Source organism: Geotrypetes seraphini, chromosome 1, assembly GCF_902459505.1.
Source record: "Geotrypetes seraphini chromosome 1, aGeoSer1.1, whole genome shotgun sequence".
NCBI lineage: Eukaryota > Metazoa > Chordata > Amphibia > Gymnophiona > Dermophiidae > Geotrypetes > Geotrypetes seraphini.
The window spans coordinates 259,318,635-259,340,786 of NC_047084.1; the positions used below are offsets into that span (position 1 = coordinate 259,318,635).

At 42.5% G+C, this 22,152-nt stretch overlaps 2 protein-coding genes across 6 annotated transcripts in view; one reads left to right on the forward strand and one right to left on the reverse strand.

Annotated features, from left to right (window-relative positions):
• ACOX3 (acyl-CoA oxidase 3, pristanoyl) overlaps positions 1–8,184 on the reverse strand; it is a 158,159-nt gene extending 149,975 nt beyond the window's left edge. The window contains exon 1 of one of the 4 annotated variants that reach the window (XM_033950119.1): positions 8,148–8,184. The gene's annotated coding sequence lies outside the window, so the exon portion shown is untranslated. Of the gene's footprint in view, positions 1–7,366; positions 7,645–7,815; positions 7,898–8,097 lie in introns of those variants that run through there. The other 3 variants (XM_033950109.1, XM_033950138.1, XM_033950128.1) reach the window with 3 other exon arrangements.
• TRMT44 (tRNA methyltransferase 44 homolog) overlaps positions 8,080–22,152 on the forward strand; it is a 70,146-nt gene continuing 56,073 nt past the window's right edge. The window contains exons 1-4 of one of the 2 annotated variants that reach the window (XM_033950152.1): positions 8,081–8,726; positions 11,122–11,239; positions 12,887–13,106; positions 20,188–20,256. In XM_033950152.1, coding sequence (XP_033806043.1) covers positions 8,267–8,726; positions 11,122–11,239; positions 12,887–13,106; positions 20,188–20,256 — 867 coding nt within the window. In that variant the 5' untranslated portion in view covers positions 8,081–8,266. Of the gene's footprint in view, positions 8,727–11,121; positions 11,240–12,886; positions 13,107–20,187; positions 20,257–22,152 lie in introns of both variants that reach the window. The other variant, XM_033950162.1, reaches the window with a different exon arrangement.

Here is a 22,152-nt window from a genome sequence, read left to right on the forward strand (position 1 = left end):
GAGTCTGATCTCGGTTCCGGAGAAAATGATGAAAGTGCTGATAAGACAGCATCGATGAGCATTTTGAAAGAAATAAACTTCTAAAAACAAGCCAACACGGCTTCTGCAAGGGGAGATTGTGCCTAACAAACTTACTGCACTTCTTCGAAGGAATTAACTTACGGATGGACAAAGGGGACCCCCATAGACATCGTATATTTAGACTTCCAAAAAGCCTTTGACAAGGTACCCCATGAACGCCTACTTTGGAAACTGAAGAACCATGGGGTGGAAGGAGACGTACATAGATGGATCAGGAATTGGTTGGCGAGTAGGAAGCAGAGGGTAGGAGTAAAGGGCCACTACTTGGATTGGAGGGGGGTCACGAGTGGGGTCAGTGCTCGGACCGCTGCTATTCAATATATTTATAAATGATATAGAAACAGGGACGAAGTGCGAAATAATAAAATTTGCAGACAACACCAAACTATTTAGTGGTGCTCAGACTAAAGAGGACTGCGAAGAATTACAAAGGGACCTGAACAAACTAGGGGAGTGGGCGACGAGATGGCAGATGAAGTTCAGTATAGAGAAATGTAAAGTATTGCATGTAGGAAGCAGAAACCCGAGGTACAGATATACGATGGGAGGGATCTTATTGAGTGAGAGTACCCAAGAAAGGGACTTGGGGGTAATTGTGGACAAAACAATGAAGCCGACGGCACAGTGCACAGCGGCCGCTAAGAGAGTGAATAGAATGCTAGGTATAATCAAGAAGGGTATTACAACCAGAATGAAAGAAGTTATCCTGCCGTTGAATCGGGCGATGGTGCGTCCGCATCTGGAGTACTGCGTCCAATATTGGTCACCGTACCTTAAGAAGGATATGGCAATACTCGAGAGGGTTCAGAGGAGAGCGACATGCTTGATAAAGGATATGGAGAACAACGAGAAACTGGAGAAACTGGGGCTCTTTTCTCTGGAAAAGAGGAGAATTAGAGGGGATATGATAGAGACTTACAAGATCATGAAGGGCATAGAGAAAGTAGAGAGGGACAGATTCTTCAAACTTTTGAAAACTACAAGAACGAGAGGGCATTCGGAAAAGTTGAAAGGGGACAGATTCAAAACCAATGCTAGGAAGTTTTTCTTCACCCAACGGGTGGTGGACACCTGGAATGCGCTTCCAGAGGGCGTGATAGGACAGAGTACGGTATTAGGGTTTAAGAAGGGATTGGACAATTTTCTGAAGTAAAGGGGATAGAAGGGTATAGATAGAGGACTACTACACAGTTCCTGGACCTGTTGGGCCGCCGTGTGAGCGGAATGCTGGGCACAATGGACCTCTGGTCTGACCCAGCAGTGGCACTTCTTATGTTCTTAAACCTGCATGACACAACACCCTTATCATAAAAAATTATGAATAGAGGAATGGTTTCCTTTCAATAAATTAATCAACTACTACTTAAATCTTCTTATATCTTGAATCTTCTTATGATTAAAACAGTGCTTTTGGACCAATTATGGTATCAATCGTATTCAACTGGTAACACTTGTAATTAAAGTTGCAGTTGAACTGAGCTACAGAAACCTCAAGTTCTCGCGACAGTTTGGTTTTAAGAACTAGTCTTAGTCAAATCTGCCTATTGCGGGCTATCACTTGTTTCAACAGTCCCCCTATGGACTAATAATACTTTTCATTCACTTAATTAGATAAATGTTAAACTATACTTAGCTTGTATAAGCCTCATATTTCATGTTCTAGTTGAAAAAGCTAGAAATACACTGTCCCAGATTGTATGATAGTCATAGCCTATGGTATGAGAAAAGTTGGAAACTACAGGCTAGTAAGCCTCACTTTGGTTGTTGGAAAGATAAGCTCTGCTGAAGGAAAGAATAGTGAACTTCCTGGAATCCAACAGATTACAAGACCAAGAAAACATGGTTTCACCAAATGAATCTGATTGATTTCTTTGACTGGGTGACTACAGAATTGGATAGAGCAGTGTTCTTCAACATCTTTACACCTATGGACTGGCAGATATAAAATAATTACTTTGTGGACCAGCATCGGTCTGCAGACCGGCAGTTGAAGAGCACTGAGGTAAGTCGTGGGCCATCTGGAAGCTTTCCCTCTGATGTTGCGACATCGGAGAGAAGGCGTTCAGTTCAGGCGCAGGAAGTGTGTAGGAGCCGCTGCCCATGGCTTTGTGCACTGAGTCAGTGAGGAAGAGGGAGCCGGCCCGAAGATAACACCGCATCAGTCACACCGCAAACCGGCGGTTGCAGAACACTGTTTTGGGCCTGATGCACATGCCGGCCCTGTGGACCGGCAGGAAATTTTTGTGGACCGGCACTGGTCCATGGACCGGTGGTTGAAGAATACTGGGATAGAGGATGTGTACTAAATATAGTCTACCTGGATTTCAGCAATGCCTTTGATATGGTTCCTCATAGGAGGCACATGAATAAATTTAGTGGGCTGAAGTTAGGACCCAAAGTGGTGACCTGTATTAGAAAATGGTTGATAGACAGACAACAGAGTGGTGGTGAATGGAATTTGCTCAGAAGAAAGGTGAATACTGGTGTGCTTCAGGGATCGGTACTGGGGCCCGTTCTGATCAATATATTTGCAAGTGGTATTTCTGAAGAGTTAGAAGGAAAAGTGTGTCTTTTTACAGATGACACAAAGCACTGCAACAGAGTAGACACAATGGAGGGAACAGAAAACGTGAGATCTGCAAATATTGGAAGAATGGTCTAATGTCTGGCAGTTAAAATTTTAATGCAAAGATGTGCAGAGTGAGGCACTTGAGGAGTAAAAATCCAAAGGAGTCTTATATGCTATGGGGAGTGAGAAGCTGATATGCACGGACAGGGAGAGGGACCTTGGCGTGATACTGTCTTGAGGATCTTAAGGCTGTGAAACAATGTGACAAAACGATGGCCATAGCCAGAAAGATGCTGAGCTGCACTGAGAGAGGAATCACCAGCAGAAAAAGAGAAATGTTGATGCCCCTGTACATTGTGTTCAGTTCTAGAAGCTGCACCTTGCTAAGGTGCAGAGGAAGGCGACAAAAATGATATTGCGATTGCACCGAGAGATGTAGAAAGGTGGTAGACATAGGAATAACATCAGGAAATAATTCTTCATGGATGCCTGGAATGCCCTCCCTTTAGAGGTGGTAGAGGCAAAAACAATGATGGAATTCAAAAATGCGTGGGTTAGACACAAAGGATTCCTAAATAGTATTAACACAAAATTTGACAGATCAAAAACTATAACTTCATTTATGATGCGGAGTGGTGCTTAAAAGAGAGCCCCAATAGTGGTGCTTAAAAGAAAGCCCCAACAGTGAAGACGATTCCGGACGGACTTCCTCGGTTTGTGCCCTATATGGCAAGATAATAATAATAATAATAATAACTTTATTCTTCTATACCGCCACAATCTTGCGACTTCTAGGCGGTTTACAATCAAGAGTGCTAGACATTCAGCGAAATACAATAAGTAGATATTCAGAGGAAATATAGAGATCAGAGACCTCAGGAGGCAATAGTATAGAAATACAATTTGCTGAGCGAAAATGTAATATGTACATTTTAGTAGGTAATGTCCGACAGGACCTGTTGGGGATAAATAGCAACGTAAAGTTACGATAAGATGAAGATAACAGATTATATTTATTTAAGATGGATCAGGAGGGGCTGGAATTAGCTTGGATGGCAACTCCAGCTGTGGAACAGTGTAGACAATGCTGGACAGACATCACGGTTTCCATACCATATATGGCAAGAAGGATCAGGAGCAATTATGCGTATTTTATACCACATTCAAATCGTCTGAGTGCAGGTCTTACTTATCTTGTGGGGGAAAGGAAGACATCTGATATTGAAACTTAGCACATAAAATGAATAATTACTGGTTTGTTGCTTCAACATTGCCTTAAGAATGAATATGACTGTTGAGCAGACTGGATGGACCACACAGGTCTTTTATCTGCCATCATTTACTGTGTTACTATGTTAGCCATGCCACTTTAAATATAATTCTCATCTGTAGCGGCAACCAAAGCACATGGATTAATTAGTTGTGACGCTCAATCATATTTATGGTGTCTACAAATCAGTTCAACGGAGTATACAATAACAAAAAGAAAAAAATGGATAGGGAAATATTCTGGAGGGGTAGTTTGGACCATGCATGGGTGGTTGTGGAGGACTAGTTTTGGAACTGGGGCAATTTGTGGAGTGGTGAGGGATTAGCATTTGGATAGTTTTGGTAGTTGGCTGAGTTTGAGGGGTGTTGGGTCAATTGCAGGTAGGGTCATTTGCAGTGGGTTATATTTTAAGGGTTGAGCAGTTATGGTAGTAGAAGGAGGTAAACTGTATGGGGGTCAGTATGCAGGGTAATGAAGCAGAGGTAGGGATCTTTTTTGATTGAGGAGTGGTTATTGAGGATAGGAAAGTTTGCAAGGGCATCGTTTCTAATGATGGGGCAAAGTGTAGGGTGGTGTGGGAGATGTGTTGGGGTATTTTTAGGTTGTGGGAGCACATTGGGGTGGAGGAGTTAAGAAGGAATAAATTTTGAGGGGTGGGGTATTAGAAGATTAAGGAATTCCATCTTTTTAAACTGTCTTGCCCTGTTCTCTAATTGCAGATGCCCGACTTAAGTACGACTCATATGGTACTTAAGAACATGGTTCAGCTTCATTTGATTTCACTGAGCAGTATTTCCAGTGGCATAGACTCCTACACTTCTCCTGTAGCAGATTCAGGAATGATGCATGGCCACATTAAGAACAGTGTGGTTGTGCATGCTGTACCTTAGAAGGCACACTGGTAGGAACAGTTGGACCTTTTGTCAGCTGGGAGCAGAGGTACACAGCAAGAATCTTTAAAATCTACAAGCAACAAGTTACAAATCTGACTTAAGAACAGCTTCTTAACCCAGGGGACTCCCTGTACTACATTCCATTCTATACACAGTTGAGATTTATATCTTTGGGTAAAGATTATGGGGAAAGGCAATGGGAGAGAAAACCCTTGTTAATAGTCCACCAGACACTCCATAAATCATTCATGACCAGTGTTCCCGCTAAGCTGCGTTGGCCTGCGCTCACGCACAAAATATTATATCGCAGCGCACAAGTTTCTCTTCACAGCGCACACACGCGTCGCAAAGGTAAGGGGAGGCTATAACAGCTCCTGCAGCTCTGCACTTCCCCACAATTGCCATGCTTCGGTTCCTCTTCTTCCTTCCTTCCTCCCCCCCCCCCCCCCCGCGGGACCCTGCGGCACCATCAACTCTTACTCCCTCTAATGTCGGCCCTGCAGCTCCAGACTTCCTCGCACCTTCTCCCCTCCCCCTTTGGATCGCTATTATTTTAAATGTTATAGCCGCAGAGCTGTATCCATCAGTGGAGATGTCTAACCTCGGCCTGCCCCGGAACTCTTACTGCAACAGTGACTTCCTGTTCCTGCCTAGACGGGCGGCTGCTGCAGTAAGAGTTCCGGGGCAGGCCGAGGTTAGACATCTCCACTGATGGATACAGCTCTGCGGCTATAACATTTAAAATAATAGCGATCCAAAGGGGGAGGGGAGAAGGTGCGAGGAAGTCTGGAGCTGCAGGGCCGACATTAGAGGGAGTAAGAGTTGATGGTGCCGCAGGGTCCCGCGGGGGGGGGGGGGGAGGAAGGAAGGAAGAAGAGGAACCGAAGCATGGCAATTGTGGGGAAGTGCAGAGCTGCAGGGAAGAGTGTTGCGGTACCCAGCTGGAGGGAGAAGGAAGATGAGGGAGGGAATTAAAGGAGATGCCAGGGCTTGGAGCATAGGAGGAAGGTATGCCAGTCTAAGGGAAAAGGAAGGGGGAGATGTGAGAGCATGGAGGGGGAACGAAAGATGGAAGAAAAGGAAAGGAGAGAGATGCCAGAGAATCAGGGAAGGGGAGATACCAGACTATGAGGAGAGGTGTGGGAGAGGGAAGGCGAGGAGAGAGATGCCAGACCAATGGGGTGAAAGGAGAGATGGAAGGGGGAGGCATACAGTTTCTGGAAGGGGCATAGAAGGAGAGAAGATGCCATATAGGGGAAGAGAGACGGCAGACAGTGGATGGAAGGAAGAGAGTTACAAGAAGATGAGGAAAGGAGAAACCACAGAAGACAAAGGTAGAAAAAAATTTCTATTTATTTATTGCTTTAGGAGACATGTGTCACTGTTTCTGTGAAGCATTGTATGCAGAGTCCAGCTTCTTGCTGGTTCAATTTAACCTTTGTCTATGTATTTTTATTTTATCCCCCCTTTTACAAAACTGTGAAGCGTTTTTAGCACCAGCCTTGGTGGTAGCAGCTCTGATGCTCAGAATTTTATGAGCATCAGAGCTGTTACCTCCGTAGCTAAAATCCACACTACAGTTTTGTAAAAGAGGGAGGGGTTAGTTTGTGATTACATATTCCTTACTAGGCGAAGGTGTTTTCTGTGTTCTGTGTGTTTTCTGTTAGGATTGACGGTGTAGGATTGATCTGTGCTGGTCTGGCTTGTTTAGTTTTACAATGGGTGTATTGATGTACTGCTCACTGCAATATGTAAGATGCTGCCTTTTCCTAGGTACTCATGTGTGACGTGTGGTTTGTTACTAAAAATCATGTTTTTCTTACAGATGGGGGGGGTGCCAAAAAATGATGGGCCCCGGATGTTACATATGCTAGGTACGCCACTGTATGTAAAGATACCAGAAAGCTGGCGTAGCAAAAACTTCTAAGTTTTGAGTATTTAACCCTCCCACAATCTCACGGGCACTCGTTTCAAGTTTATTGAGATTTTGATTTAAACGCAATATCAAATATTTTCAATGCGTATAACAAAAATAAATTTGGGGAAATAAATAAAACCATTTGAACCAGTGTTCCCGCTAAGCTGCGCTGGCGCACAAAATATTACATCGCAGCGCACACGTTTCTCGTCACAGCGCACAATCGGAAGAGGCGTACGGCAGATGGCAGGGCGGCGAGAGGAGAATCGGGCGAGTTGGCTCATAACTTGCTGGCGCCCGATATTTTTGGCTCACGGTGAAAAAAGTTTGCTCACAACACCCGCCCGCTTAGAGGGAACACTGTCCATGACTTAGGTGAATGTAGCCTCTTGTCTGCAAGAACTATCTCGGGAAACCACAGTCCAATTTGGGCCTTTTTTTTTTTAACTCATCCTGTTTCTTTTCTGATTTTTCCCTCATGCCAAAAGTCATCCACTTGTGTTTTTGAAGAGTTATATTGCCCCAAAGAGACAAACATTCTCAATCCCTTTTGTATAATTTTGTTTTCATCTTCTGTCTGTTGGAAAAAAATAAAACTGAATCAAAGAAAACCAAAATCCAATAAGCAAACGTACTCAGCCACTTGGTTGCAGACGCTTCTTAAGGAAGACCTTACGTAGTACTAACTAGAAGTAGCTGGCGAGCAAGCTCCACCCTCTCCGCAGGGCTCGCTTCGCTGATTGGGTGCGAGGAAGAAAGTGGGAGGAACTCACGTGGGTTCACCTGATTTGCTGTAGGCAACCAGGACTAGTCAGCGGAAGAGAGTCAAGAACCACAAGACAAGTTTATTTTGAAGATACTCATAAAGCTCGTCCTTTGGCACTGTAACACACTGTTAGAATGAGTTACCGAGTACCGTTTATCGGACATCTTTAATACCTTTCGATTCGTGCACTTAACGTAGCCAAACGATCGTATTTCTGGCAATGCTGAAAAGAAATACACGGAACAAATATCTCTATAACTTTACAATGGTCTTTACGTTTATGTTCTCCAATGCCTTCCTTTTTCATCCAGCGCTTACCACATCTCGCATTTCATATTTCTCAATAATGCATCCATAATTTCTGACACTTGCGTCATATAGAGTTTCTCATATCCAGCACAGAAATCTACTCTTTTGGGTCCTTGAGAAGAATTAGGTTTCTATTTTGTAACACATTCACCCTCTTGTCATTCCCCTTTATGGCGGTCTCTCTTAAATTAAAAAAAAACAACAACAAACATCAGAATTCGTTCAGCCCTCCCCTCTTCGGTGTCAAATCTCAGCTAAACACCCTCCCTCCCTTCCTTGAATCCCCCTCACCGTGCACAAGTAACTCCAGCAGCTTGCCACAAGAATTTCTCTCCCCTCACCGTTATGCTCAGCCTTGATTAAAGATCCTTGTTCCTGGCACCGCCTCCTCGATGACGTCACTCTTCGCGACTCCCATTTCCTTCTCTGACGTCATCATCCTACAACCCTAGGGCAGGCTATGGCTGTTCTTGGGGCAATGCGGGTGAGAGATGGCAGCGGCGAGGGCGCTGGGTTGCTCCCTGACGGCTTCTGGGCGGCGGTGGATATCTGGGTGCGGAGGCCTCAGGTGGTGAACAAGAGGCTGTGTGGTGCCTGGACCGAAGAGGAGGAAGAGAGTAGTGAAGGCCCCACGGTGCCTTTTTGTGCACATGAGAGGGAGCTGGGAACCGAAGGGCCCTGTCCGGAAACCTGTCGAGAAAAGGGTGGGACGGGAAGAACTAGTGCGGGGTTTCGGCTTGGAGATGTCTTGCGTGAGCTCGCCCAGCACAACGACGTATTGAGCTTCATGGGGATCTGTGGGGACGCTGGTGTTTTAGATAAAATCTTTTCGGGGTTTGATTTTGTACGGAGGACACTCATCCCCAAGTCAAACCCTCACTACGGCTCGACCTCTTCAAGAAAAGAATTAATTATTAAAGGTATAGAAGAAAATGGAAACCAGAAGGGAACAACTTGCGAAACTGAGTTTGACTATGGGTGGGGGAGCAATAGCAAACCTTCATAGCGAGTCACGGGGCATTTTGTTGTTGTTGTTGTTGGAAGGGCCACTAAACCGCTAATCAGCACCACTCCCGCCCCAAGTCCTCTAATTGCTGTAATGGGCAAAATATTAATGGGGTCATGGTCCCTTGACCTACCCATTCTGTTGTCTGATTACGTGTGCTGATACATTGATGAAAAAGCACAACTTTAACTCTCCATTTCCACATAGTGATCCCAGTTCATGTCTTAATTTATGCCCCCAAATAGCTTAAACTCAGAGGAACTTTCAAAAGGCTAGATAGACAGACTTGAAATCTCCTTTGTTATATTTGGATCAAAATAGAAAATGTTTAACATTTTAATATATAGGACTAGATCTAATATAATAATATTTTTGTTGCATAGTAAACCTAGTGTGTGTCCAGGGAGCAGGTGGTTTCATTTTTTAGGATGGGTTATTTTCCTGTGGATTTCAGTGTTTTTGAAACAAAAAAGGACATCATTTGTGTGTGTGTGTGTGTGGAGGGGGGATTTGGGTAAAATGATTCAGAAGAAAAAGTTATTGGTTCATTTTGGTGCATATCAACTATTTATGTTGGTATACAATATATTAAAGCCGTGAAAACACAGTTTAGTTTGTACTGAATGGGTGGGTTGTTAGTGGCCTAATCATGGATTATATTTCCTAAGCATTTTTCCGAGCTGTAGCATGGATGTTCCCTGATAGGCATTCAAGGATGTGAATATTTTGATCTTGCATAGGTTGTTGTTGGCCCTCTTCAGGACCCATAACCCTCATTGTTCATTCTTGATAGCTCATACACAGTTAGTGCTCCATGCTATACTCATAATCTGATAATTCTGGCCAGTGGTAGCAAGAATAGCTTGGTATTATGGGTACTACATGGCGCCTTCCTCTGCTTGAGTGGCAAGTTTTAAAAGACAGCTGCTGTAATAATAAAAATGGACTGAAATTTACAGCCTCTTCTATTAAACTGCACTAGCAGTTTTTAGCGCAATGAGCTAGATTAATTAGATCTTATATGTATATAAACATAAACCACTTGTGGTAGTATAATTCCCTTTTTTAAGAGATGGAGAGGCCGATGTGCATGCTAGACTTTGTACAGGTTTAGTACAGTTTTAGTGCATAATTTTGTGGATACACAAATGCAAAAAAATATGTTTGTACACAAGCTAACCCTACCCAAAGTTTTGTGTGGGCACCAGCACATAGCACCTTTAAATTAATGGTAACGAGGTTAATTGCTATTCAGACAGAAATAGAGCCAAATGAGTAGTAAAACCTCCATAGGATATGTGGGTAAAAACCAAAAGCGGGTAGCTGGGGAAGGGTAAAAATGGAGACCTGTGCTATAGGTCCAATATGAAGACTTTATTCTCTTTACTCCAACATGTCTAACGGATTACTTGGTATCTTGGAACTGTGGATACAGTACATAATATATTCTAGATACAGGTAATAACTCCTGGTGCAGACATTGTGCCAAACTATGGCCTAGTTGGATTAAATAAAATAAAGTTTTCATATTGGATATAATGAGGGGCATTTTTGATAGGATGGCTGAGTTTGGACGTTTTGGAAAGACATCCAAAAATCCAGTCAAGAAAATGTCCATTTTTGAAAGATGGTTATCCTCATTTTTGATCATGACTTGCTAGACATCTTAACCTTAGTATGTTTTAATTTTTTTAAATAATTTTTAATATTGTACTTGAATGTTTTTAACAATTGTATTACTTTTATTATATAATTTTAGATTGTACTTAGATAGTGTGTTCTATGAAACTATACCATGTGCTGAAATGTCTACTGGTTGGGCGGTATACAAGAAAATAAATTATTATTATTAATGCACGGAATAGTGCACGCTACAATGCTGCGCGCTAGATGCTAACGCCAGCATTGAGCAGTATTTTTTGGAAGGGTTACAGAAACTTCAGACATGATGTTCCAAGTGTGTTGAACTTAGGGGTGAATATGTAGAATAACTTGTAAGTTTCATGGCTCCACATCATTCCCTTCTTGGTTAGATTGAGAACTTTTCAGCATCCCCTTGTATTCTACAGCATTGGTGCAGAACTAATCTGTTCTTAATCATGAAAGTTCGCATTAGAATATAGTTCCCATCAAATGCAGCACTATTTGAGAGGAAAATGTTTCTTGAATATCATGAGGTCATACTGTATTGGTGCAGCAGTTTCCTAGCTGTAAACGTCTTGGCCAAAATAGACTGAAGACAAACCCACACTAAAAATTGTAATGAAATACTTTCACCTTTATAAATTGTACTATTTTACCTTTTTCAGATGTCCAGAAGGGAGCAGTGACATTCATTCCTTTGGGAGAAGATGATAAAGGATATTTTGGAATAAAAAAAACCAACATTTATCAAATTCAGCTTGCACATGTCATAGGTGATGAATGGTGAGATTGGTAGATATTTCATAATGAATTATAACATGAAGAGTGTACTAAAGTGTCATATAAATGTTTGTGCTGGGTTTTGACATCAAAAATGTTATAGGACAACAAACGGATATATTCTGTATGCTCTTCTGATCTGAGACAAAAAATATATAACTGTGCACTCATGTAGTATTGAAGCCCAAGCAGTTTGCTGTTATTCAGGCACTCTTAAATCACTTATTTTCTCTCTCAGAAGTGTCCACTGTTTGTGTCATTAGCACAAAACTAAAAGTTTTTTCCCTCTCATTTAATATCTCACAGTAATATGTAGAATAGAATAGCTTTAAGGACCAGTTCTTGAGGTGTTCCAATAGTCAGTTTTCTTTAGTCAGAATGACCCTCCTTTGTTTTCTACCCCTTCAACTATTTTCTAATTCAGTTCACTAATTTAAGTTCTTCACCCAACTCAGACCACTCAATTTGTTTGTGATCTCTTATGTAAGATACTATCAAAAGATTTTCTGTAATCCAGGTATACCATATCCAGCACCCTGTTCACTGTTTGATTCTCTAGTTGCCTAATCAAAAAAAATTAATCAGATTTATCTGACCTAGGCCCCATTTTAGAAAGCCCAATAGCGGGGGCCAGCACAGTAGATGCTCAGATGCCCAAAGGAATTGAATGGGCATCTGAGCATTTGCTACAGGGCACTTTTGGCTTTGTAAAAGGGGTCAATAATCTCCCTGTAATAAAACTATGATGTGTCTAGCCTTTTAACCATTTTATGTGATACTTCAGATCATGCGGTCCATTAGGTTCAAGATACTTTGCTATTCTTTTATTCAGAATTTTATCAGATTAACTAGCCTGTAATTGTCAACTTTTCCCTGCTACTTCTGTGATATGACTTAGCTTGGCCTCCATGAAGACAGGATACTGGGCTAGATGGACCATTGGTCTGACCCAGTAAGGCTAGTCTTATGTTTTTAAGTCTTTTTCCAATCCTGCAAAACAGCTTCATCTGTCCAGAAGGATTCTTCAGCAGATCTTCCTAGTTTCCTTAATATCTAAGTCTATCCTGTCCATCTCCATGTTTTTCAAATTTTTTTTTATTTCTGTGAATACAGAAGCATTTATTTAGCATTTCTGTTATTCCCCTGTCCTTTTCAGCATCTTTCTTTATCTTCTCTTATTACCTCATCTCTGTCCTGCTTTCCTCCACTGACATCTGCTTGCCTGCATGGCTTTTTGACTTCATGGCGTTAGTTATTCTTATTAATTGGAATCACTAACTACAGTGGCAAAGCTAAATCTTCCCTTCTGACTTTTTCTCTGCATGAGAAGATATTGAATCAACTGGTGTGCAGATCCTAGTTAGAGGTATAATTTTTAGTGGGAACCCTGTGCTGGTGCCTTCCTGTAGTCTTCCTTTCTCTATTAGTTTAGGTAAGAATGCAGAGCTTGAAACCAATTCTGTCCAGGGCTGGAAGTGAAAGCTGGTGTCTTCAAAGAAAGAGTGTTTTAAATCCTGCATGTGCGCAAAAATGAAACCAAAGTAAAACATGTCATCTGTTTTGAGGGGGAAAAGGTGGAACATTTAGTATAGTGAGCTTAATTGTCTAAATGTAAATAGTATTAATATGTTTTTTCTATTTATTTTGAAGGTGTCTTTCTATTTCAATATTAAGTTCAGATAGTTGGGATTCAGATGGAACTGTATATCCCAAAACCTCTTGGCTAGGCAATGAATTATTGTCTAAGCTGGCTAAATGGTCTACAGAGAACAAGAAGAGTGAATTTAAAAATACCTTGTCACTTGTTTCAGTGGCTAGATACTGTGAGCTTTACCAAAGACTGAAAGCCAAATATAAAGAAATGGTCAAGGTAAGCAGAGAAAAATACCATACTATTCAAGAATTCCATATTGCCTGATGATGTGCTATTTATTACCAATGGATACTTAAAAAAGATTCTGTGAAGCTAGTCTGTTTTATCATGATCCAATTCTAAATCCATGAAAAATAAGAGACCTTGTCCATTACCTGACTGTCATCTTTGTCTATAAATATGCAAATAATTCAAACATAAAAATAATATGCAAGAAGCAATCTTTTTCTTTTAAAGGAAAGTTCTCTAGAACAGTGGTTCCCAACCCAGCCAGTCAGGTTTTCAGGATAGCCCTAATGAATATGCATGGAGCAGATTTGCATGCCTATCATCTCCATTAGAGGCAAATCTGCTCTCATGCATATTCATATAGGGTTTTCCCAAAAATCCGACTGGCTGTCTTCCAGGCCAGGGTTGGGAACCACTGCTCTAGAACATAAGATCGTAATATGAAGCTCAAAGGAGATAAACAGATTTCTTCATGGAGAAAAAGTTGAATGTATGGAGCATCCTCTTGGTGGCGGCCAAAACAGCATGCTAGAAAGCCTAGTTGGTATAAGGAGCAGGGAGATACTTACTTAGAGAAGAAGAAATAGAGGGGTTATGTGGGATTACATAGAGACACTAAAAATTCCCAGCATGCAACAATATAAAGTCTACTAGGCAGATTACCTTATCCATCCAATATTAGTTAGCAAAATGCTGGAACCAACTACCACTTACATAAGAACATAAGAATTGCTGCTGCTGTGTCAGACCAGTGGTCCATTGTGCCCAGCAGTCCGCTCCCTTAGGTCAAAGACCAGTGCCCTAACTGAGACTAGCCTTACCTGCGTATGTTCTGGTTCAGCAGGAATTTGTCTCGAATCCCTGGAGGGTGTTTTCCCCTATAACAGCCTCCGGAAGACCGTTCAGTTTTCTACCACTCTCTGGGTGAAGATAACTTCCATATGTTTCTACGGAATCTATCCCCTTTTAACTTTAGAGAGTGCCCTCTCGTTCTCTACATTGGAGAGGGTGAACAACCTGTCTTTATCTCTACTAAGTCTATTCCCTTCATTATCTTGAATATTTTGATCATGTCCCCTCTCAGTCTCCTCTTTTCAAGGGAGAAGAGGCCCAGTTTCTCTAACCTCTCACTGTATGACAACTCCTCCAGCCCCTTAACCATTTTGGTCGCTCTTCTCTGAACCCTTTCGAGTAGTACCGTATCCTACATGTACGGCGACCAGTGCTGGACTTAGTACTCCAGGTGAGGGTGTACCATGGCCTGGTACAGCTGCATGATAACCCTCTCTGATCTGCTCGTGATCCCCTTCTTAATCATTCCTAGCATTCTGTTCACCCTTTTCGCCACCGCCACACATTGCGTGGATGGCTTCATCGACTTATTGACTAGTATTGCCAAGTCTCTTTCCTGGGGGGGTCTCTCCAAGTAAGGCACCGGACATCCTATATTTGTGTATCCACATTAAACCTCATTTGCCATGTCGCAGCCCATTTCTCGAGAGTGTTTATGTTACGTTGCAGGTCTTCGCTATCCTCCCGTGTCTTCACTACTCTGAATAACATTGTATAGTCTGCAAATTTAATCACCTCACTCGTCGAACCAATTTCTAGGTCGTTTATAAATATGCTAAAGAGCACAGATCCGAGCACTGATCCCTGTGGCGCTCCACTCGTGACGCTTTTCCAGTGCTGGCTGGTCCTCATCAGATCGTGTCTGTCAAGGTGATCAATGATGCGGTCCTTTATCAACGCCTCTACCATCTTTCCCGGTACCGAGGTCAGACTCGCCGGTCTGTAGTTTCCCGGATCTCCCCTCGAAGCTTTCTTGAAGATCGGCGTAACATTCACCACCTTCCAGTCTTCCGGAATCCTTCCCAATTTGATCAACAGATTGACTGTTAGTTGAAGCAGTTCAGCTATAGCCCCTTTCAGTTCCTTGATTACCCTCGGAAGGATGCCATCTAGTTACGGGAATTTATCGTTTTTAAGCCTATCAATCTGCCTGCATACCTCTTCTAGACTGACCGTCAACCTCGTCAGTTTCCCGTCTTCATTTCCTGCGTATAGTCTGTCGGCTTCTAGTATGTTCTGTATATTCTCTTCGGTAAATACAGACGCAAAAAATATGTTCAGTTTGTCGGTGATGGCTTTGTCCTCCTTTAGCACTCCCTTTATTCCATGGTCATCCAACGGCCCCACTGCTTTCTTCGCAGGTCGTTTCCCCTTAATATATTGAAAGAATGGCTTGAAGTTTTTCACCTCCTTGACTCGTAGTCTCTCTTGGCCCTTCTTACCGCCTTATGGCACCTGCTAAACTAAACTAAACCTTAAGTTTGTATACCGCATTATCTCCACAGAAGTAGAGCTCGGCACGGTTTACAAGAATTGATATAGAAAGGAACTACAATGAAAAGTAGAAAGACTTAGAAAGAGAAGTTTAGAGGGACTTAGTATATCGAAGAGGGAGGGGTCATTGCATTTTAGAGAAAAGCCAAGTTTTCAAATGTTTTCGGAAGAGTTGGAGGGAGGTCAGGCTCCGAAGCGGGGTAGTAAAGCTGTTCCAGAGTTTGGTGATCCTGAAGAAGAGGGAAGTCCCTAATTTTCCTGCATGGGATATGCCTTTTAAAGAGGGGAAGGATAGTTTGAATTTTTGAGTGGATCTGGTGGTGTTGGGATTAGAGGAGTTCCAAGATAGTGGAAAAAGGGGAGGCAGGATGCCGTGTAGAGACTTGAAGGTTAGGCAGGCGCATTTGTAGTGAACCTTAAGGATTACTGGGAGCCAGTGAAGCTTAGACAGAAGCGGGGAGACATGGTCAAATTTGCTTTTTGCGAAGATTAGTTTAGCCGCGGTGTTCTGAATCCGCTGGAGTCTATGAAGGCTTTTCTTTGTTAGGCTTAAGTAGATGGAGTTATAGTAATCCAGTCTGGAAAGAATGATGGATTGTACGAGGACAGCAAAGTGTTGATGATGGAAGCAGGATCTCACTTTCCTTAACATGTGAAGATTGAAAAAGCATTTTTTTACTAAGGAATTAAGGTGGTCGTTGAAGGACAGTGTGGAATCAATGATGATGCCCAGAACTTTGCATGAGTGCTCAAGCTGCAATGTGGTGCCAGAGGATAGTGGGATGAGGGTGGGTAGCTGATCTGATTTGATGTTGTTTGTGCTTTTTCCAGTTTTCGTCCATTTTTGACCTTTTCCATTCCTTAAACGAAGTCTTCTTGTCTCTGATCGCTTCCTTCACCACTATCTCAGATTCAGAAAACTTTTAAAAGCATTTTTATACCAAGACAGAGAACCAGTTCTCTGTCTTGAAATGGTATTTGTAAAAGTACATTTCTAGACTATCTAGTGCAGGGGTGCCCACACTTTTTTGGCTTGCAAGTTACTTTTAAAATGGCCAAGTCAAAATGATCTACCAACAATAAAATTTTAAAAAACACAAAGCACACTGTACGTAGAGAAAATGTTTAATTATCATTTGTATTCAGGGGTTTTATCAGAGGTCAAGGCAGATGACTTTAAAATATGCCATGTCACCTCAGTATCAACTATACAAAAATAGACAAATAATACCCCCTCCCCTTTTACTAAACCGCGATAGCAGTTTTTAGCGCAGGAAGCTGCGCTGAATGCCCTGTGCTGCTCTCGATGCTCATAAGCTCCCTGCACTAAAAACCACTATTGCGGTTTAGTAAAAGAGGACCATAGTCTTCTCCCCACTCTCTGTTCCCCATTTCCCTTCAGCGTCTTCTCCCCACTCTCTGTTCCCCATTTCCCTTCAGCGTCTTCTCCCCACTCTCTGTTCCCCATTTCCCTTCAGCGTCTTCTCTCCACTCTCTGTTCCCCATTTCCCTTTAGTGTCTTCTCCCCGCTCTCTGTTCCTCATTTCCCTTTAGCATCTTCTCCCCACTCTGTCTTCCACATTTCCCTTTAGCGTCTGTTCCTCTCCACCCCCTTCAGCATCTTTTCCATTCCTTTCCACCACCACCCTTCCCTCTCGCCACCCCCTTCAGCTTCTGTTCCTTTCTACCGCCCTTCAGCAGCTCTCACGCGGTCCGACCATCTCCTTCCCTCCCTCTTAGCTTCGTGGCGCATTACAATATAATTTGTGCAAGCCGCCGGAGCCTTCGAGCTCAGTCCCGTCTCATCCCCACAAACCATCTCGCTTTTGTGTTCCCATTTTCTCCATTTCTAATATCTCCCCTCTGTATCTGGCATTGCCCCCCTGTGTCCATATACCATCCCCATGTATGTCCCCTTTATGTCTCTGTCCCTATGCCCCATGCACATAATTTCCACTCTGTTTCTGTTACCTTCCTGTGTCCAAATTTCCCCTCTCTTCCTCTTCCACACCAATGTGTCTCTTCTATCCAACAGGAGTGCAAAAATTACTTCCTATCAATTTCTAAATAGACATCGCCATGCCTCAGAGACTGAATCATCTAGCACACTTTTATGTGTTGCATCTCATCAGTCACAGTTCTCATTCATCGGCAAATGGCTTTTTTAGTGTTTTAAACAATTTTTTAGAGTTTTTTTCAATTTTCTTATTTTAAGAAATAAATAAACATTTCTTTAAGAAAATTGAAAAAAACTCTAAAAAAATGTCTATTTAGAAATTGATAGGAAGTAATTTTTGCACTCCTGTATTTACTGATACTTCCTTAGTACTTGCAATTTGGTTTCACCATCTCTTCTATCCAACCCCATCTAGCTTCTTTCCCTCTTTCTACCCCCCTGCTTCCAACATCTGGTTCCCCTTTTTTTCCTGCCTATGGCTTTAATATTTCTCTCCCTCTTCTTCCCCTTGGCCCAGCATTTCTTTTCCTTTCAATGCCTCCTTTCTAGTATGAGGGAACATGCGCGATCACGGGTCGTGCTGTCCAGCATCCCCCTCCCGCCCGATTGCCGCACCCTGCAATCTCCCTCCACCTCACCTTAGATTCTGACTTTAATTCTTCTTCTCCCAACGGCACGCTTTCAATAAGCCGCGCATGCGCAGCTGCTTGAATTGTTGAATCTTCTCTGATGCAACCGGAAACAGGAAGTTGCAACAGAGGAGAAGATTCAACAACTCAAGCAGCCGTGCACGCGGCTTATTGAAAGCGTGCCGCTGGGAGAAGAAGAATTAAAGTCGGCACCTAAGCTGAAGTTGAGGGAGGGAGATGGCAGGATGCGGGATGCAGCAATCGGGAGGGGATTCTGAACTGCGCAATCTATGATTGTTTCACTGCGGAGACAAGACCATTCACCGCTCCATGGGGCGTGAATAGCCTTGTCCCTGTCCCCACACGACCACTATTTTTTCTCTCCCCGTTTCGGTGGGTTACCTGTGGCTAGCCGCAGGTAACAACCACCGTGTCATTCTCTACACGTGACGTCTGTTTTAAATAGTGAGACCACAATTTTAGCATGGCTTCATTTTAGAGGTGGATAAAAACCACATGGGATTAAAGATAATTGACTCCCTTAATCCCTTGAGCAAAACCCTGGCCAAAATGAAAACTTAAATAAAAAACCAAACAGCATATGTGCCCTTAAGCAGGTGTAAAAGCTGATGTGGAGCTTTTTCCTCATTCACATATACCATATTTGCCTTGTGAAAATGGAGAATACATGTGTAGATTTTAAGACCTTCCCAAGCCAAACCTCTTTGAAGTCTCTGCGCAGTCTGGATTTCTGGCTTTCTGAGATCAGTTTGTTGATGTGTATGCAATATATGCATGTAAATACTGGCATTTCCACGTGGAAATCTTGCATAGAGCTTCTAAAATAATCCCTCTTATAGAATTACCATACGGGTTCAGAAAAAGGAGGATGGATTCAGACATCCAGGTTTTACTTCCATTGTTTTCAATGGAAGTAAAACCTGAATGTCACAATACATCTCCTTTTTACTATGTACAGGTAGTAAATACAATGAGACATAAAAGCATATGCAGAAAAATTGGTTACTATACCAAACGCAGAAACTAACCTGAAAAATTAGATTCACTATGAATAGGAAGCTGGCAATTGTTAAAAATCTTCTCATTGAAGCTGAAACTGCATCTTGCTATCCATAGATAGTCATGAAATTTTAGACTATGTCATGAAATTGCCTTTTTTTGTTGTTGTTTTAAACTGCATGACAAGAACCGTTTCATTTTGTGCACACATTGTGGTGTTGCTAATCAGTTGGAAGGGTGGTTTGAAAGAGTTTCTTCAAGCCCAGGCTTGAAGAGTAGAGTGTGGTGTATTGATTAGAGCTACAGCCTCAGCACCCTGAGGTTGTAGGTTCAAACCTGTGCTGCTCCCTGTGACCCTGGGCAAGTCATTTTAATCCTCCACTGCTCCAGGTACATTAGATAGATTGTGAGCCCACCGGAACAAATAGGGAAAATGCTTGAAGTATAGTAGAGTCTCGGTTAAATGGATCTCAGTTATCCAGGACTCTCACACAACTGGAAGAAAAATCGCCGGTGGAAAAAAAAGTTCCCCGAAGCGCCAGCGGCAACATCCTGAGCTGCAAATCTTCCCTCCCTCAAGCCCCGAATCACCTACCAACCCCCCTCCTGCCCCAAAGCACCAGCGCGTCAGCAGTTCTGAACCATAAAGCCCTCCTCCCTCAAGCCCCGAAGTGGCAGAAGCAGGCAGCAGTCTGGAGCAGCAAACTCCCTCGCTCCTTCCTCTCCCTTCCTTACCCAAGCACAACCGGTAAGCTGGAAAGATTTAAATGGTCATGAAAAATGAAGCGTCAGACTAATAGCACAGTGATTAGCATCTGCTTACTTAACCCTATTTGGTCCTACATCTAGTTCATGGCTGACATGTTATAGAAGGGATTCAGGAGAGGAGAGAGAGAAGATATCTGATAGCCAGTCAAATGGCGGCATTGGACACTTCATTTCGCAATGCATTTCTGTGATGCATAAAACTATAATACATAGAAGTGATTATGTGACAGAAGAAAATTACTGCTTGCAGTAAACGTCAAGTGGAAACTGAATGAAAATCATATTAATGTAGGTGGGAATAAATAAAAAATAGGAATCTGCTGACCTTTTTTGTTGTTGTTGTTCAAAGGTATGGCCTGAAGTAACAGATCCTGAAAAGTTTGTATATGAAGATGTTGCCATAGCTACTTACCTACTGGTACGTTCTAGTTCCCTTTTCTTTTTTTCTTTTGAAATTAATGCCTTACTGAATCTTCACGTGCACCGATGTCCTTTTAATACCAAATAAAAACAGCCATTCAAAACTTTTTTATGTTTAACTTTGTTTATTGAACCACAGTTAAAACCTTGAGTAAAGGACTTGGTTCTGCGAGGTGTCGAGGTCACAGGGCGTGTGAGAATTGTGCAGTGTGTGAGCTCTCCCTAAGGGGAGATACCTTTAAACATCCCGCTACTGGTAAGAGTTAAAGCCTCAAGAGCTGTACCACATGTAAATCCTCTGGCGTGATTTATGTCATCATATGCCACTGCCTACTTATGTATGTGGGGTGTACCATATGCTAGGTACGTACTAGACTGTCTGAGCATAAAGTTAGACTGTTACATGAAGTTAGATTTGCCCCAGCGATTTCCCACTGTCTGGAGAAGGTTCATGCATTTAGCGATATGAGGTGGTTAGTACTTGAACAAATACCGATAACCTGGGTAGGGGACAAAAGAGCTTATGTTCACCTACGAGAGCAATATTGGATCATCGAATTGGATACTGTCAGTCCTATGGGACTTAACGATACCATAGAATGGAGTGCTCTCTTGTGAGTACGAGTGGCTGTTTGTGAATACGTTGTCCATAAAGTTTTTCCTTTGAATTCATGACACTGTGCTCAGCTTGGCGTCTTTCTCCCTTCTCGCCAGCGGCACTTCAAAATCGGCGGCTTGCCTTATTTTCTACAAATTGTGTCCTTCACAGCTCCTGAAGAAGGGTATCGACCTGAAACTGGACCACTTGAGCTAAGTTAAATTTGGAGTTTGTGTTATGCCGAGTTGGGAAATTGAATTGACAATTTAGAACACTGGACATGCAAATACTGGGCAGCTACCTCAGAACAATATATTCACTTCGCTGGTTTTGAACTTTTAACTTGAAATGTTGATAGCACTGCAATCTTTTGTTATAAGTTATTACTTTTGTATTAGCACTAGCACTTTATATATTATTAATTCTATTTTGAGTTGTGCACTAGGGAGGTCTATGATGGTGCACAGCGTGACTTGAAATTGAGTCTCGCTTCACATGTTAAGCCAGGAGCCCTGGTTTCCGGCACACCATAGCTTGGACTGTAGCACTATATTGGAGATATACATATATTTATTGATCCCTCCTACTAATGTGGGGCTGTAGGCAATTGGTTGTAGTGCTATCCACTTTTCTTGGGTTATATTTGGGGATTGTAGTTATAGTAATTGATTGATATTCCCCTCTGGGTGTTTGAAAGTCTTGAATATTCTGGTTTTAATTTGGCATCTGCCACAATGTTGAGATCTCCAGTACTATATCCCCACATAATAGCTCCCCATACTATAAACTACTTTTAAGAAAAAGGATTTCCAGTGCAATAGGTGAGACAATCTAGACAAGTGGATTATCTTTGAATGGCTGCGAGCCATCTGCAAAAGGAATCCACTCTGGAATTTTTCTCTGACCCTCCTGTACTTCATTGAGAGCTCTACTGCCACCTGTATTTTTTCCCTTCTGCACGCTAGCCTGAAGGAATGTTTCTGTTCTGCTCCTCTCCTTTTCTTATTTTCATTGGTATTTTTTCATCCCTTTACAGGGTTTTCTTTGTGCTCAAAGCGTTTCTTTAGCTCTGCCTGCCTAGAGAACACACAGCTGACAGGCTAATCCCTGGTGGTACCTTTTAGCCAGCCTGCATTTGTTGCTCGGGGCCATCTCCGCTTTTTCCTCATGTTCTGTTTAGCAGGGGTTCGAATGGAGGCTGTTAGGCATCGTTTGAAGGCTTAGCGGCGTCTCGCAGGGCACCAGCTATGTTTTCGCCTCCATTCTTTTCCTTAGCATGTCAGTTGGTCTGCGGTG